The sequence below is a fragment of the Pipra filicauda genome, unplaced genomic scaffold (genome assembly GCF_003945595.2).
Source record: "Pipra filicauda isolate LSUMZ 115617 unplaced genomic scaffold, ASM394559v2 scaffold480_size458065_pilon, whole genome shotgun sequence".
NCBI classification, from domain to species: Eukaryota; Metazoa; Chordata; class Aves; order Passeriformes; family Pipridae; genus Pipra; species Pipra filicauda.
The window spans coordinates 146,935-162,281 of NW_024104621.1; the positions used below are offsets into that span (position 1 = coordinate 146,935).

Genomic DNA, 15,347 nt, shown 5'->3' on the forward strand with positions numbered 1-15,347 from the left:
CTACCATGGCGAGACCAGCCATCCTGCAGGACAGACCCACTGGAAAAACCTTTTTACCCCTTTTTTTTTTACGCAGTGGGCTGGTTTCCCCGTAATGGGCATCCACAGGGCTGCTGGGGTGGCACCCAATGGGGCTTCATCCAGCACCTCCAAACCATTGTCTTCGTCTCACTCCATCACCCACAGCCTGGCTGTGAACCCCAACCTCCCGTCCCCAAACCCCCGGGGCCACCAGGCTCCACCACCCCCCCCGGCAGCCGCTCTGCTCTGCTCCACAAAGGTTCTTCAGTTGCTTTGCCTGAAATACTCCATGAAAAGGCTTTTGTACCATCCAAATCGCTGGTGACCCCAGTCCCCCCTGCCCAAGATTCCCAAGGAAAAGCAGGAGGCAGCTGCGGGGGGTCGTGCCGGCTGGCCCTTCCCTGCTCCCAGCCCTCCAGATGTTTTATTACCCTGTGTTTAATTAACATTTCCAGCCATTCTAGCCGTGTGCTGAATGGGGAGCTCACGTCTACCCCTTCTTCCTAAATAGCTCCATGGTTAGGGGAACATGTGGTGGGGTCCCCTTCCCACGTGGGGTGTGGATGTGTCTGAGGGAGCTGTGTGCGCCCCAGGATGCTAAAAAATATAAATTATTACCTTAAGCGTTACTTTTGCCCAGGTTCCCCATAAATAACGTGGGATGAGCCCTCGAGGAATGAGGACATGACTGGTTCCTGGCATTGGCATGAATGTCCCATGTCACCCAGCACTCCCCAGCGACTCCCAGCCTTGCAGGTCCCCAAGTCATAACACGGGCACCACCAGCACTGTAGTTCTGGGCTGTTTCCCAACATTTTTGACAGTCCTATAAACCCAGGAGAGCCTCTAAAATGGGTTTTGAGGTGACGTTAGGTGGTGTTTGGTGCTCTTGGAGTGATGATGGGATGGATGGATGGGGAATCTGTGGGATGGAGGGGGTTGGGGGGTCTAAGGTGGGACCATCAGACACCCCAGGACCTTCAGCCACCACAGGAGCTCAACAACCCCAGGAGTCTCTGCTGTTCCTGCACCCATGGCCACCTCAGGAAGCCTGGACACTCTGGGACCCTCAGGTACTCAGGCCCCTTGGCTACAGTGACCCAACACCTACCCCAGGACCTTTGGCCACTCTGGGACCCTTGAACACCCCAGGAATTTTGGACACTCTGGGATCGTCATCTGGCCCAGGACTGTCAGCCACCCCAGGACACTCAGCTGCCCTGGGACTCTTGACCATTGCAGGACCCTCAGGCACCCCAGGACCACCCCATTCACCATCTCCCATCCCACTCTCCCAGACACATTTTTCACTGGAGACTGGGGGCACGGAGGGGACCCCCACATCCCTCCAACCCCCCTAAACCAAAGCCTGAAGCCCCAAGGAGGAAAATCCCGGCACAGCCCTGTCACCATCACTGTCACTGGGGACAAATGGGGGGGCAGGGGGGCTTCTTAAACTCCACCTCACCCTCCTGGGGTAGGGGGAGCTCGGTCCCCCGTTATTTTCCCTCTGGGTGACAGTGGTGTCTCATGGGTGGGTTGTTCTCCCCGTGGCCCCCCGAGCCCGGCAGGGTGGGGGTGAGACACCAAAGGAGTTTTGGGAGAGCCCCTCCACCTCCGCTTCCCTGCTGCTCGCCCAAATTTTGGGTAACCCCGAATGTGAAGGAAGGCTCGGGGGAGAGAAAGGCCACTCCCAAATCCCCCGAGCACATCGCTCGCCGCGCGGGGCAGCGCCGCTCCAGCCAGATGTTGGCAGCTGGGGAACTGCTAATGGCCCATTAGCACATGCTGGGGACACCCCCGGGCGAGGGTCACCTTCTGTCCCTCCCGCACCAGGTCACCTCCTGTGTGTCCCCCCCCTCCGGTCACATCCTGCCCCTCCCGGACACCTCTCCCCACCCCCCGGTCACCTCCTGCCCCGCTGGACACCTCTTCGTGCAGGTCATCGCCACGGGGAGGAGCAGCATCCCTGCTGGGGGGTGCAGAATTTTGATGATACGGGGTAAAACTGAGACGCATTTGCACCCCAAAAAGCTCCAGGATCCGAGGTCCGGCACCTGAAGTCACCCCAGGTGTGTCCACCCCAGGTGTACCCTCCTCAGGATGAAAAATGGGAGAAATCCCCGGAACTGCCGATTTTCTCCACAGAGGGGCTGCGTTAGGGAGTACATTACGGGGTACGGGGACCAGGGATGGCTGTGTGGGATGCGGGGACCCCCGGGGCTGCACTGGGGCAGGGAACCCCAAGAGCCACCTGGGATCGGGTCTCCCAGAACAGCTCGGGCTGGAGGTCCCTGAGAACTGCCCTTAGGGTGGGGGACCCTGAAAACCCCCATGGGATGAGAGTCTCCGAAAATTGATCTGGGATAGGATCCCCCGGAACCGCCCGGGAATGGGATCCCCAAGAGTCACTCGGGTGGGGGTCCCCTAGAGCTGCTCTGGGACAGAGAACCCCAAGGAACACCCGGGATGAGGGGATGGGACCCCCCTGAACAGCTCTGAGGGGGGTCCCGAGAGTTGCTCTGTGACAGGGGACCCCAAGAGCCCCCGTGAGGTGGGGGGGGTGACCCGCGCTGGGACAGGGGTCCCAAACCAACCCCCGAGGCTCGGCGGGGGCGGGGTGATGGGGGGGCGAGGGGGGGGACACTCCGCGGGGCGGGGCGGGGCCGCCCGCCGGGGTCTGGGGCGGGGCCTGTCAGTTCAGGGGCGGGGTCTGCTCTTGGGGGCGTGGCGTCGCAGCTAGGGGCGCGGTCTGGTGACTCGGGGGCGCGGTCTGACGGCTCTGGGGCGGGGCAGGGCCGTCTGTGGGCGGGGCCGCCGGTGAGGCGCGGCAGGAGGTGCCGGTGACACCGGAGGAGAGGGGGCGGTGGCGAGAGTCGTCCCGGGGGGCGGTTCCGTGGGGTGAACCCGTGGGGCGGTGCCGGTAGCACCGGCGGGGCGGTGCCGGTGCCGGGGGGCGGTCCCGGGGGTGGTCCCAGGGGAGATGCCGGTAGCACTGGCCGGGCCGTGCCGAGGGTGATGCCGGGGGCGGTGCCAGTCTCGGGGGGCGGTGCCGGGGGCGGTGCCGTTGATGATCTCGGGGGCGGTGCCGGGGGTGGTGCCGGGGGCGGTGCCGGTATCACCGGCGGGGCGGTCCCGGAGGCGGTCCCGGGGCGGTGCCGGTATCACCGGCGGGGCGGTCCCGGAGGCGGTCCCGGGGCGGTGCCGGTATCACCGGCGGGGCGGTGCCCGCGCTGCCGGCGGGCGGAGCGGGCGCGGCCATGGCGCTGAACCTGGCCAAGAACGGGCGGGCGCTGCAGGAGGCCTACGGGAGCGTGGTGGCGCCGGGCAGCGCCACGGACTGGTGAGGGGGCGGCGGGGACACCGGGGGGCCGTGACGGGACATCGGGGGCGATGAGGGGCTGGGGGACGGGGGGGAGGCCAGGGGGGGATGAGGGGGTTGCGAGGGGGCTGTGGGGTGTTTGGGGGGGATGTTTGGGGGTGACGGGGGCAGGTGGGGGGACGGGGGGTGTGCGAGGGTCTGTGGGGTGTTTGGGGGCCGCGTGTGTTCAAGAGGGCCGAGGATGGCTCGGGTGGGGGATGGGGGATGAAGGGGGAGTGGGAGGGGGTGGGGAGGGGGTGGAGGGGTGGAAGTGAAACGGATGGCTGGGGATGGGTGATCTGGGGGAAGATTTAGGGCCGGGCCAGTGACTTGTGGGGGGATGTGGAGTGTCAGGGAGTGTGGGGGTGCTTGGGGGGCATGTGGGATGTATAGAAGGCATGGGGGTGTGGGTAGTATGAGGGGGTCAGGGGTGTGTAGGGGGGCTGTGGGTGTGTGTGAGGAGCTGTGAGGTGTATAGAGGGGATCAGGGCTGTGGGGGTGTCTTGGGGGATCAGTAAGTCCCTGGGCTGTGGGGTGGGCAGCGTGTGGGGTGGGGGTCTCTGTGGGGCTCTGAGCTTCAGGAGGTGTTGGGGGTGTGTGGACACCCCATATGGGCACCGTGCTGGATAAAACTGGCTAAAAATCCCCTTTCTGCCTTAATTTTAGGGCTCTGTTCACCTATGAAGGCAACAGCAATGACCTGCGGGTGGCTGGCTCTGGAGGTGAGCGTGTTGGGGTCTGTTCCCCCATTCCTGTGGGTCTGGGGGCTTCCAGGGCTCCTGTCACTCTGCCTGCCTGGGATGTCAGGGGGTTTTTAACCCCTGAGGGTGTTTTGGGGAGTGCCCTTGGTGGTTGGACAAGGGTGGCAGCTGTGTCGGGGTGTCCAGTGTGATTTTGGAGTGAGGAGTATGGAGCAGAGACTTGCTGGCAGCTCTACTTTTCCTTCCTTTTCATTTTCCTCCTTTCCCAAGGATCCAGAGTTTGGACCCTGGTTGCTCTGTGCATTTCTGAAGTATTTTAGATCCCGGATTTAGGCAGGACCGTTCACCCGGCTGGGGCTCCCACTAAATGCTCCTGAAGCCTCTCACATCCAATTCTCTCCTTCTCACGATTAGTTTTTTTTTATTTTTTATCTGACTGCTGGTTCCCACTGAAACGCTCCTGGCTGGGAAGCCAAAACTATTGGGAAGCAGCGCAATAGAGGGTTTCCCCACTCTAGGTATTTGTATCCTCTTATCCCTCCCTGGCTTCTTCCCTAATTTCCAGGTGTTTCTCCCAACCCACAGAGCTCTATGGAAGTTTCTGGGATGCTCTGCAGGGCCTGGCGGAGCCCATGGAGCCAGGGCCATGGTGCTGGGGAATTTTGTTCAGGAAAAGCTCTTGTTGAGCCACAGATGAGGGTTTTGGGGAGCTGCAGAGGGTGTGCCCCGAGCTCCTCACAGATCCCTTCTCCCTCTAGCATTCCCATCATGTCCTTCCATGCCAGCACTCACCCAACTGGCCTCAGACTTCCAGCCTTCAACTTCCCTGCTGGATTTGGAGCCAAATTTAGAGACAAAGCATAAATATTTAATAAGGAGAGGGAAACAATCTGGGTGCTCCTGCAGTGCAGAGCAAGCTGGGCTGGGCTGTACCCATCCTGCCAGGGCTGATCAGGGTCAGTGGCTCTTTTCCCCCCGTTCAGGGCTCAGACAATCCAGTGTAGGGGGAATTGTGGTCTGGAGTAATTTTTTCGAGATGAGAATGTGAGTTTTTGGTAGTTTTCCTCCGTTCCTGGTAGCTTTTTGGCATAGTGGGAGCAATGCTGTGCCCTTCCCATTGCTCACCCAGCCCCTGCCTGAGCCCTGTGTGGGATTTTCCCCCTGGGATTCACTTCTGAGCCTCCAAGTCTGACGCTGAGACCACCCTGGATGTGTTTAACAGCAAGGGAAGCGTCGGGGCAGAAGGTGGACAAGCAGGGCCCTGCCCCATGTCGCCCTCTTGGTTCCTTCTCTACTTCCTGTCTGACAAAGCAGGAACAAAGCTCAGCCAGTTCCTCCACCACTTCCCAGCACCATTCCTGCCCTCATGAGGTGTTTTCCGGCTGTGCCGGTGCTCGCCGGAGCGTGGTTTTGTACAGGAACCTGTGGGCAGAGCTGGCAGCTGCCTGCTCTCATTAAAGCCTCTAATTAATCTGGGGGTGTGAGCAGCTCCTTCCCGTTCTCTGCCATCCCTTCACTTGGTTACAGATCCAGGATCTTTCTGTATGGGGTTTGTGAAAGCCTGAGGAAGAGGAACTGGGTGATGAAGGCTGCTGAGAATGGGGGTGGGTGAGAGAAGGCTGGGGCTTGGCTCCCAAATAATTATGTGGATGACAAATGATCAGGTAATGGAAGGACCAGGGTAAACACTGGGGGGTCTGAGACGATCCTGCGGTAGGACATCCCCAAATCTCACGGGGATAATCTCCAGGGAATAAGGGGCTGGGAGCTGCAGCCTCCATGGGTTTGGCTGTTCCCAGCATGTGTGTGGAATGGGCTGGACTCACCCCCTCTCCTTCCTCCCGGGGCAGACGGGGGGCTGGAGGAGATGGTGGAGGAGCTCAACAGCGGCAAGGTGATGTACGGCTTCTGCCGGGTGAAGGATCCCAACTCCGGGCTGCCCAAATACGTCCTCGTCAACTGGGTGAGTGGGGATGGACCTCAGTTTATTGGGGAGGGAACTGGAGCCCCTGTGCCCAGGCTGGGAGAGCTGAGGGTGTCCAGCCTGGAGAAGAGAAGGTTCTGGGGACACCTTAGTGCCCCTTCCAGTGCCTGAAGAGCCTCCAAGAGATCTGGAGAGAGAGTCAGGCTCGATCCAGGTGCTGCTGCCATGGATCCAGCTGGGATGGGCTCAGGTGAGCCGATGGTTTCTCTTTACAGACAGGTGAAGGTGTCAATGACGTGCGGAAAGGAGCCTGCGCCAACCACGTCAGCACCGTGGCCAACTTCCTAAAGGTCTGATCCTCCCCATGTCCTCCCTTAGGGAATCATGGAATGCTTTGAGTTGAAGAGACATTATAGACCATTCAGTTCCAGCCCCCTGCCATGGGCAGTGACACTTTCTACTTAGACCAGGTTGTCCAGAAAATCTGTCTGGAGATTTTCTCCATCTCACCAGAACCCTTTTCCTTCCCTTGGGAGCTCTGGGAGTGCAGACAGGACCCACCAGGGCAAGGTGGTGGGTTTGGGGGCTCCCAGAGTGACCCCTTCACCCCTGTGCTGGTTCTTTCTGCTCAGGGGGCTCATGTCACCATCAACGCCCGGGCAGAGGAGGACGTGGAGCCTGAACTCATCATGGAGAAAGTGGCCAAGGCCTCTGGAGCCAACTACAGCTTCCACAAGGAGAGCAGCAAGTTCCAGGATTCAGGGCCTCAGGCTCCCGTGGTGAGTTGAATCCAGGAGGGTTTTGGGGTGGTCCCTCTGGATGAGGGAAGGTCTGGGACCACTCTCATCCAGTGATGGAAGTGGCTCCCTGGGCATTGACACATCCATGGAATGTTCAGCCTGGAGAAGGGAAGGCTCCAGGGAGACCTTAGAGCCCCTTCCAGTGCCTAAAGGGATTCCAAGAGAGCTGGAGAGGGACTTTGGAGAAGGACCTGGAGTGACGGGACAAGAGGCAGTGGGCTTACACTGACAGGGCAGGTTCAAAGCATGGAATCACGGAATGGATGGGTTGGAAGGGACCTTAAAGCTCATCCAGTTCCACCCCCCTGCCCCCCTCCACAAGACCAGGTTGCTCCAAACCCTGTCCATCCTGGCCTTGGACACTTCCAGTGATGGGGCAGCCACAGCTTCTCTGGGCAAGCTGTGCCAGGGCCTGCAATTGCCCATTTTTGGCAACATACACGTTGCTGGTCTCACCCAGCCCTTCTTTGAATTTTAGGGCAAAGCATCAGGTTATAGGAACTTCTTAGAAGAAGTCCCAGACTGTGCTGATTTGGGCTGATTTTTGACAAAAAATGCAAAAATGGTGATTTGTCTGTGCCTTCCCTCCCCAGGGCTCCGTCTACCAGAAGACAAACGCGATGTCCGAAATCAAGAGGGTCAATAAGGATAATTTCTGGGCCAAAGCAGAGGTGAGCACATGCCTCGGAGCATGAAGCCTTTGGATTTAGCTGGAGATTACTCTCCACGTGCTGTGTTCCCTGTCTGGGAATCGGGTAATGCTGCCTGGAATCAGAGATCCAGAGCTCAGGGAAGTGCAGAGCTGCTGCCTTCGGGTGCTCAGGGAGGAGGGGCTGAGTCCTAAAGAGGAAGGTGCTCCTTTTTCTCATCTGAGTTTGGCTCAGGGCTGCTGGGGTGGGCACGGGGGAGGGGGGCTGGGGTGCACCCCAGCTCCAAACAAACCCTGTTTGGGTGAGGAAACTGATTTTTGTCCCCTCTGAAGGCTGCCCTGTGTTTCCTTCCCCTTTCATGTTGGGTTTTACTGGGGTTTAATGATGTGTGAACCTTCTGGCTGGGGGCCACCAGCCCTGGGACCTGCTGCGTGCCCTGGGATGCAGAGGGCTGGGGGCAGTGCCTGTGACCCCCACCCCTCCGTGCCTGTGTGCCCTCAGAAGGATGAGGAGAACCGGCGGCTGGAGGAGAAGAGGAGGGCGGAGGAGGAGCGGCAGCGGCTGGAGCGGGAGCGGCGGGAGCGGGAGCTGCAGGAGGCGGCAGGGAGGGAGCAGAGGTTCAAAGCCAGATCCAGTGAAATCGAAGCCCAGAAGTGAGTGGGATGTTGGGAATGATTCCAAGAGGCCTTCCTGCCCTCTGGGGTCTCTCGGTGGTGCTGGGTATCCTTGTCACCATGTATGTGAGCTGTCCTGACTCCTGCAGAGGTTGTTCCTCAGGGAATGGTGGATCATGTCCATGCATTCCTCACTGCTGGAATTCCTGCAATCCCAGGAAATCTCCTTTAAGGGAGCATATGTGGAGAGGATTTTGCTCTGGGTTGGAGGGAGCATCTCCCTAGCTCTCCCTGCCCACTCATCCCCCTCTTGCTTCCCAAACTCCTCCCTAACACCCATGGCCCCTGTTTTTGGGGTGCTGGAGGTCTAGGCTGGCTTTGGGGGAATCTGAGCCCTGAGGGACTGCAGGGAAGTCTGCTTGGCCCCCACATCTGGATGCTCATGTCCATATCCCTGAGGAAGAGATTTCTCTGGATTAATCCCAATATTTGGAGCTGCTCCTGCCCCTCTCACAATGTTCCTCTCTCCAAGGGTGACCTGCGACTCCTCATTTGGCCCCAAAGTGAGGGGGAGTGTCCCCAGAGTGAGGGGGACATCCTTCCTGTGCTCTTCCCAGGGAACTGCAATGGGCTGAGGTCCCAAATCCTTGGTTTTAACCCCAGTTTGTCCCCACAGGAGACTCCAGCAGCAACAGGAGGCTGAGAACAGGGACAGGGAGCAGCAGCAATGGGTGAGCTCTGGCGTTGGCCCCGGGCGAGGTTTATCCATGATGGAGGGGATAGAGACCCGGGATAGGACAAGTGGAAATGGCCAGGTTGCACAGGGGAGGTTTAGGTTGGATATTGGGAGAATTCCTTCATGGTAAAGGGCTGCCCAGGGCAGTGGTGGAGTCCCCAGCCCTGGGAGGATTTAAAAGACATGTGGATATGGCACATGGGGACATGGGTGGCCTTGGCAGTGCTGGGGAAACAGTTGGGCTTGGTGATCTCAGAGGGCTTTTCCAATCTGAATCATTCCAAGATTGCATGAAACCAAGTGCCTTTTCTCAGCCTCCCTCCCAGATCCAGGGTTTCCTCTCCATTCCCCCTCCATCGCCATGTGAGTTCCTTGGGTCCAGAGGAGGCAGGATGGGGCTGGAGGGACTGGAGTGGGCAGAAGGGGCAGGATGGGGATAGGATGATGCTGGAAGGAACTGGATGGGACTGGAGCAGCTGGATGTGTCCAGAGTGGGCTAGCTCAGCACCCAGACCCTCTCTTGGTGCTGCAGAAGGAGCAGGCTGAGGAGTACGAGACCCGACAGAGGAAGGGCTTCAAGAGAAGCGAGTCGGTGGAGAAAGCCCAGGTATGGAGCTGGGAGCACTCTGGGGGGTGTCTGCCTTGGCTCTGCCCCCCCTGCTGCTGCTCTGTGACCTTGACGTGGCATCTGGGCCCTTCCCTGGGCAGGAGGCTGCAACTCTGATTGCACAGAGAGCCGTGAACCCCCGTGACATCTTCAAGCAGAGGGAGAGAGCGGGGCCAGGGGACACGGGGACACCAACCCAGCCAGGTACGGTGTGAGGGGACAGGGGGAGGGTGGCCCAGCCAGGTATGGTGTGAGGGGACACAGGGACACTGGCCCAGCCAGGTATGGTGTGAGGGGACACAGGGACACTGGCCCAGCCAGGTACGGTGTGAGGGGACACAGGGAGGGTGGCACAACCAGGTGTGAGGGGTGTGAGGGGACACAGGGAGGGTGATGGGGGCCACCCTCAGTCCCCCACCATGTCCCAGTGGAGCAGGGTCCCAGTGGGGTCCCAGTGGGGCAGTGATACTGTGAGGCCGCTGTTCGGGCTGAGAACAGGCAGCTCTCATCACGTCGATGTTCTTTGCTGTGGTGTCCCACCCCCAGCTCCTGCCATTTTCCAAAGCGAGGTTCCAGCTGTGCCAAGTTTTAACCACCAAGACAGAAGTTTTCCATACTCTGCCTTCCCTTCTGAACCTCAAATTTCATTTTTTTCAATAAAAGTTCAACACATTGACACCAGAAAGACACCACCATTGCAATCTATCCCGACTGCCCAAAGTTCTGCCCAAATTTTTGCATTGCCCGAGCCAAGCAGGATGTTGGAAGAGCCTGATTTGATCTCTCTGATAGAAACCAGGAAGTTTGCAAAGCAGAGCTGAGAGCGGCTGAGGAAGTCCCTGTGAGCGCATGACACCCCTGGGTGACATTACTTGGTGACAGGAGCACAAATCCCTTCTTCCTTGGGCAGGCAAGGCATGAGTGGGAGAGGAAGAAACTCCACACTGGGAAAATGTCCTTTTTGCTGGTTAAACATCAGGGGGAGAGGCTGATTTTGAGGTATTTCATTAGGATTTGATGGTTTTCATGGAAGAAAAGGAGATAAATACCCTGGAACTGATCAGACTCAGAGGTGAGGGTAGACTAGAGTCTTGGTGCTGGTAGGGTTTGTCTGGCAGTTCTTCTCCTCAGCTTTTGTTTGGTTTGGAGGTGGAGATGGAGAGATAACAGTGCACAGTTCACTCTTGCCACAGGAAATGGACTGGCAGAAACCAGTTTGCATCATCCCCTCCCAGTTTGATGTCTGTGGCATTCAGACTGCTCCAGAAATCACCCTGGAGAGCCAGTGGCAGGGTCTCCCAGCTCCTCTTCCTCCCCCAAAATCTTTTTTTTTTTTTTTTTTTTAATTTTTCCCTTGGCTACTGCTGCTGTAACCAGTTGCCAAACTTGTTTTCCACAACTAGGATTAGAGCTGGAAAATCCTGCTTGGGAGGGTGACTCAGCAGCACCCCTGGGTGCACAGTCGTGGGCTGGGAGTCCTGCTGCCTGCCCAGCTCCTGCAGCCCCTCAGTCTCCTTTTCCAGGGAAACTCCGCAGCCCGTTCCTGCAGAAGGAGGTGAACTCTGTGCCCAGTCCTGCCTCCCCCAGCGGGGATGTTTGGGGGTCACCTCCAGCCTCCCCAGTACCTGCAGCAGGTTCGTGCTTGGCTCCCTCCCCAGAGCTTTTCTCTGCATCTTTCCAAATAGATTCCACAAAATTGGGCATGTTGAGGCCTGGCTCAGAGACTCCATGTGTTTTTCCCATTCCTTGGACCAGGAACCCCCGTGTTTGTCTCCAGCCAGGGCTGAGTGTGATGCTGAGGTGAGGATGGTTCCTCCTAGTCCTCAGCCGAAGGCTCAGTGTCCAGGGGATGAGGATATCTCCTGCTGAAAGGCTGGAATTCAGCTCCGAGCACCCCCAGCCCCCTCCAGACCACAGGGGCTTTGACAGTCACACTTGGACTTGCTCAAAGTGCCCTGAGACACAGCTGAGACACCCCCTGTGCAGGGGTTTCCCAACTCCAGAGTTAGACTGGGCTGTTTCCCTGTCCCAGTAAAGACCAGTATACGGCCACAGAGTGACAGGACAAGGGGGAATGGCTTCCTACTGCCAGAGGGCAGGGTTAGATGGGATATTGGGAAGAAATTCTTCCCTGTGAGGGTGGTGAGGCCCTGGCACAGGCTGCCCAGAGAAGCTGTGGCTGCCCCATCCCTGAAAGTGTTCAAGGCAGGCTGGACGGGGCTTGGAGCAACCTGGGCTAGTGGAAGGTGCCCCTGCTTAACCACTTCCCAGTGGTTTGGGACAGGGAGCAATTCCAGAAGAGGGCTGGCTGTGCCCAGAGGTCTCCCCATGTGCTGTGAGTGGTACCGAGGGTTGGCCTTGTCCCTGAATCATGGAATCACAGGTTGGTTTGGGTTGGAAGGGATCTGAAGGACCATCTAGTTCCACCCCCCTGCCATGTGCAGGGAGGAGGTGAGGGCAGAAACAAGGTGGGGGCCAGGGATGATGAGGTGTGAGGTGGGGTTTAGGGACAACAAAGTGGGGGCCAGGGATGAACTGAGGACCAGGGACAAGCTGTGGGTCCAGAGATGAGGTGGGGGCAGGGACAGGCTGAGGGCTAGAGACAAGGAGAGGGCCAGGGGTGAGGCAGAGACCAGGGACAGACTGGGGCCCAGGGATGTGCTGAGGGCCGGGGCCATGCTCCAGTGTAGCCAGGCCACCATCACCACTAGATGCTGCTCTTGGCCATGGCCTCCACTCCAGCCCTTCCCCTCCACGGGAACATGGTTCATCTGGAGTGAGTTTATCCCTTCGAGTTTATCCCTTCCCTGTTGGAGATCCTGGATCTCTCCCTTGTCCTTTTCACTGCTCCCTAAACCCCTGCTTGCTCTCTTCTGTGCTTCCTGCCTGCCCCATCCCATGGTCCAAGCACGCTCCATTCCCTGGCTGGACAGGAGATCTGGGGGACACCCAGCTTCCACCAGGAATGTGCTGTCACTCCAGCCTGGAGCAGGAGGCAGATGGACAAGGGAACAGGGCGTGATTTTGGTGACAGATGCCATGTTTCTCCTCAGGACGAGACTCCGGGTACAATTCTGGCGTCCCGATGTCCCGTGTGGAAGAGACGAATCTGTACGAGGAGCCTCCAGAGCCCTCAGCCATCTATGAGGAGCCTCCCCAGGTGCGTTTGGGGGGCAGGGACCCCTGAGGAGGGGCCAGGATTCATGTGGGAGAGCGTGGCTTTATCCTTTAGGATGGGTCTGGAACCCTTTTCTGGGCTAAAATCAGTAGGAGAAACCCTGGAGCTCATGTGCACTCCAGTGCATCTGCCTGGTGAGGGGGTGCTGCTGCATCCCTCCCCAGTGCTCCCAGTGGGAGACACTGGTGCTGAGCCCCTGGCACCCAGCCTGTGCTCCAGGGCCGTCCAGCTGTTGTCAGTGCTCCAGAGCCAGTGAGGGGAGAGGATCCACAAGCCTCTTCCAAAGCCCTTTCTCCTCCTTCTCCTGCACATCCAAACCCAGCAGAGCTGGAACTCCCAGCTATTCTTGGCGTGCTCCAATATTCTCCAGTGGCTAATAGTGGGGTTGTGCTGTGCTTCCCTTGGAGATGTGGGGCCCTTTGGTTTCCTCTCCTCTGCTCACCAAACCATCAGCATTCCAAACATCATTTTATCATTCTGGAATTTGTCTGGAAGTGTCCAGCAGATTCCAAAGGATTCCAGAGTAGATGGGCTGAGCAATCCCCTCAGCCTTTCCAGAGGAAAGCAAATGACAGCTGGCTCAGGCTCCAGCAGAAAGCTCCATGGGAAGCTGGAGCTTATCCATGGGAGTTGAACCTCTCTCTGCAGGGGGGACCCCAAGGGATAAGGATCAGATTCCAGACGGGTTGTCTGCCACCGGTCTCCAGTGGTTTTGTTGGGATGAGATCTCAAGGGACAGGGATCAGTGTTGACTGGAGAGGTGGCCACCTTGACTCTTCGGCTCAGGGCTGGTTTGGTCTCCTGGGTCCTGTGGCAGAGACATGTGGCAAGACTTTCCCAGAGCCCAGGTTTTACTCCAGGGGGCACCCGGGACCTCCAGCCTCTGAGCCCCAGGGGTGATCTACCTCTCTGGGTGCTTCACATTGCTGTTTTCCTCCCTCCCTCCCTTTTCTTCTGGTAATTCCTGTTCTCCCTCTCTCCTTCCTTCCTGAAGGAACGATCTGACGATGCCAAATACGACTACGGGCTGGAGTACCAGGAGCCGCCGGACCTGGCGGGGAAGGGGCTCTGTGCCCGAGCGCTCTATGACTACCAGGCTGGTGAGACCCACAGCCATTCCCTGTGTCCTGCCACTCCAGGCCCTTGTCCAAAGTCCCTCTCCAGCTCTCTTGGAGCCCCTTTAGGCACTGGAAGGGGCTCTCAGGTTTCCCCAGAGCCTTCCCTTCTCCAGGTGAACACACCCAGCTCTCCCAGCCTGTCCCGAGAGCAGAGGGGCTCCAGCCCTCGGGGCATCTCTGAGACCTCCTTTAGACTTTCTCCAGCAGCTCCACACTCCTCTTATGTTGGAAACCCCAGAGCTGGGAGGGTACAGGTGGTCTGACCCCCCCCTCCTTCTCTCTCTTCCATTCCAGCTGATGACACCGAGATCTCCTTTGATCCCGAGAACATCATCACCAACATCGAGATGATTGACGAGGGTTGGTGGCGTGGCTACGGCCCTGATGGTCACTTTGGCATGTTCCCTGCCAACTACGTGGAACTGATAGAGTAGGGGGGGCTGGCGGGGGGCTGGTGGGGGGCTCCAGACCCCTGGGACTGCTCCAGACCCCTGGGACCATTCCAGCCTCCTGGGACCACTCAGCTCCTGCCTGATTCTTCCAAATGATGTGTGGCTTTTTCTTCTCTATTTCTTTCTCTCTCTTAAGTGAAGTGCCATTCCCCACTCCCTGGGCAGCGGGGTCCCCCCAGGTGCTGCCCCCCATAGCTGCCCTTGGGTGGGTGAAGGGTCCATCCTACCCTGAGCCCCACAGTGCTGGTCTCCCCTTCCTCCCTTGGCTTTGGAGTGGGATGGAGGGAGGTGGCAAATCCCTCACAGGGCATTTTCAGGGAACAAATTACCTCCCCCCTGCACTCTCTCTCACCCTGTGACCTTGGACCTACTGCAGCCACACCGGAGAAGCCACTTTCCCAATTTTATTTCACCAGCAAAGCTCATCAGAATGGTTTTGGCATCACCAGGAGAGCTGAATCCTGGCTCTGTTCCCCCCCCAACCCTGACCACCCTGAGCTTGCCACACGTGAACCTGTTTTCCTCCCTGCTCTCCCCACCAGAGGGTTTCCCTTCCCTCTCCCCAAATCATGCTCCAGGGATTTAAATTGGGAGTGAATAAGCTTCCCTACAGTGCAGATCCAGCCAGGCCAAGCGGGTGGGACCTCCCCCATTACCCCAAATTCACTGTGAACAAGGAAAAGCCCAGCCCCTCCCCCACACTGAGTTTCCCACCTCAGTGTCACTTTAGGAGTAGAAGGAGAGGATGGGGTTTGGGGTGTCGGGGGGTCCTGGCTCACCCACCCCTCCCACTGGGGAACATGGTGGCTCCTCTGAGTCCCTCCCCTGGGCTCCTTCCCCCTCCCTCTCCCCCCACCTCAGGCCCTCCCCAGCTACAATAAAAGGGCTTTTCCTTGGTGATGGATGCGACAGGATGTGGGTGGGAATTGGGGTGGAATGCCAGGGGTTTGGTGCCCCTAATGCCAGATGTGTTGTCACATCAGGTTGTCATGAGCAGGGGCCAAGGGAGGGGTAACTGGGGACATAATTAGTTCCAACACTAATTATCTGGGTCTAATGAGGGAGGGAGCAGCCAGCAGTGATGGAGGTTGCAGGGTGTGGCTGGCCCCAGGGTGGTGAGGGGATTTGGGGGTGGTGGTGGTGACACTGGAGGTTTGGGGACACTGGGGACATTAGGGATGCAGG

At 58.5% G+C, this 15,347-nt stretch overlaps 2 protein-coding genes across 3 annotated transcripts in view; both read left to right on the top strand.

Moving 5' to 3' along the window:
• The window catches only part of LOC113995197, a 196,712-nt gene that overhangs the window by 73,898 nt on the left and 107,467 nt on the right, over window positions 1-15,347 (top strand). The window lies entirely within an intron of this gene.
• On the top strand, window positions 3,249-15,062 carry DBNL (drebrin like). 2 transcript variants are annotated; one of them, XM_027734755.2, is made up of 14 exons: window positions 3,250-3,364; window positions 4,049-4,104; window positions 5,934-6,046; window positions 6,283-6,357; window positions 6,640-6,786; window positions 7,401-7,478; window positions 7,959-8,110; window positions 8,748-8,802; window positions 9,340-9,414; window positions 9,516-9,618; window positions 10,938-11,048; window positions 12,468-12,574; window positions 13,587-13,692; window positions 14,005-15,062. In XM_027734755.2, exons 1-14 carry the CDS (start codon window positions 3,282-3,284, stop codon window positions 14,142-14,144), a joined length of 1,401 nt encoding a protein of 466 aa, XP_027590556.1. In that variant the 5' UTR covers window positions 3,250-3,281; the 3' UTR covers window positions 14,145-15,062. The 2 variants fall into 2 exon arrangements, with proteins under 2 accessions (XP_027590564.1, XP_027590556.1); XM_027734763.2 differs by lacking the exon at window positions 10,938-11,048 and having other exon boundaries at window positions 3,249-3,364.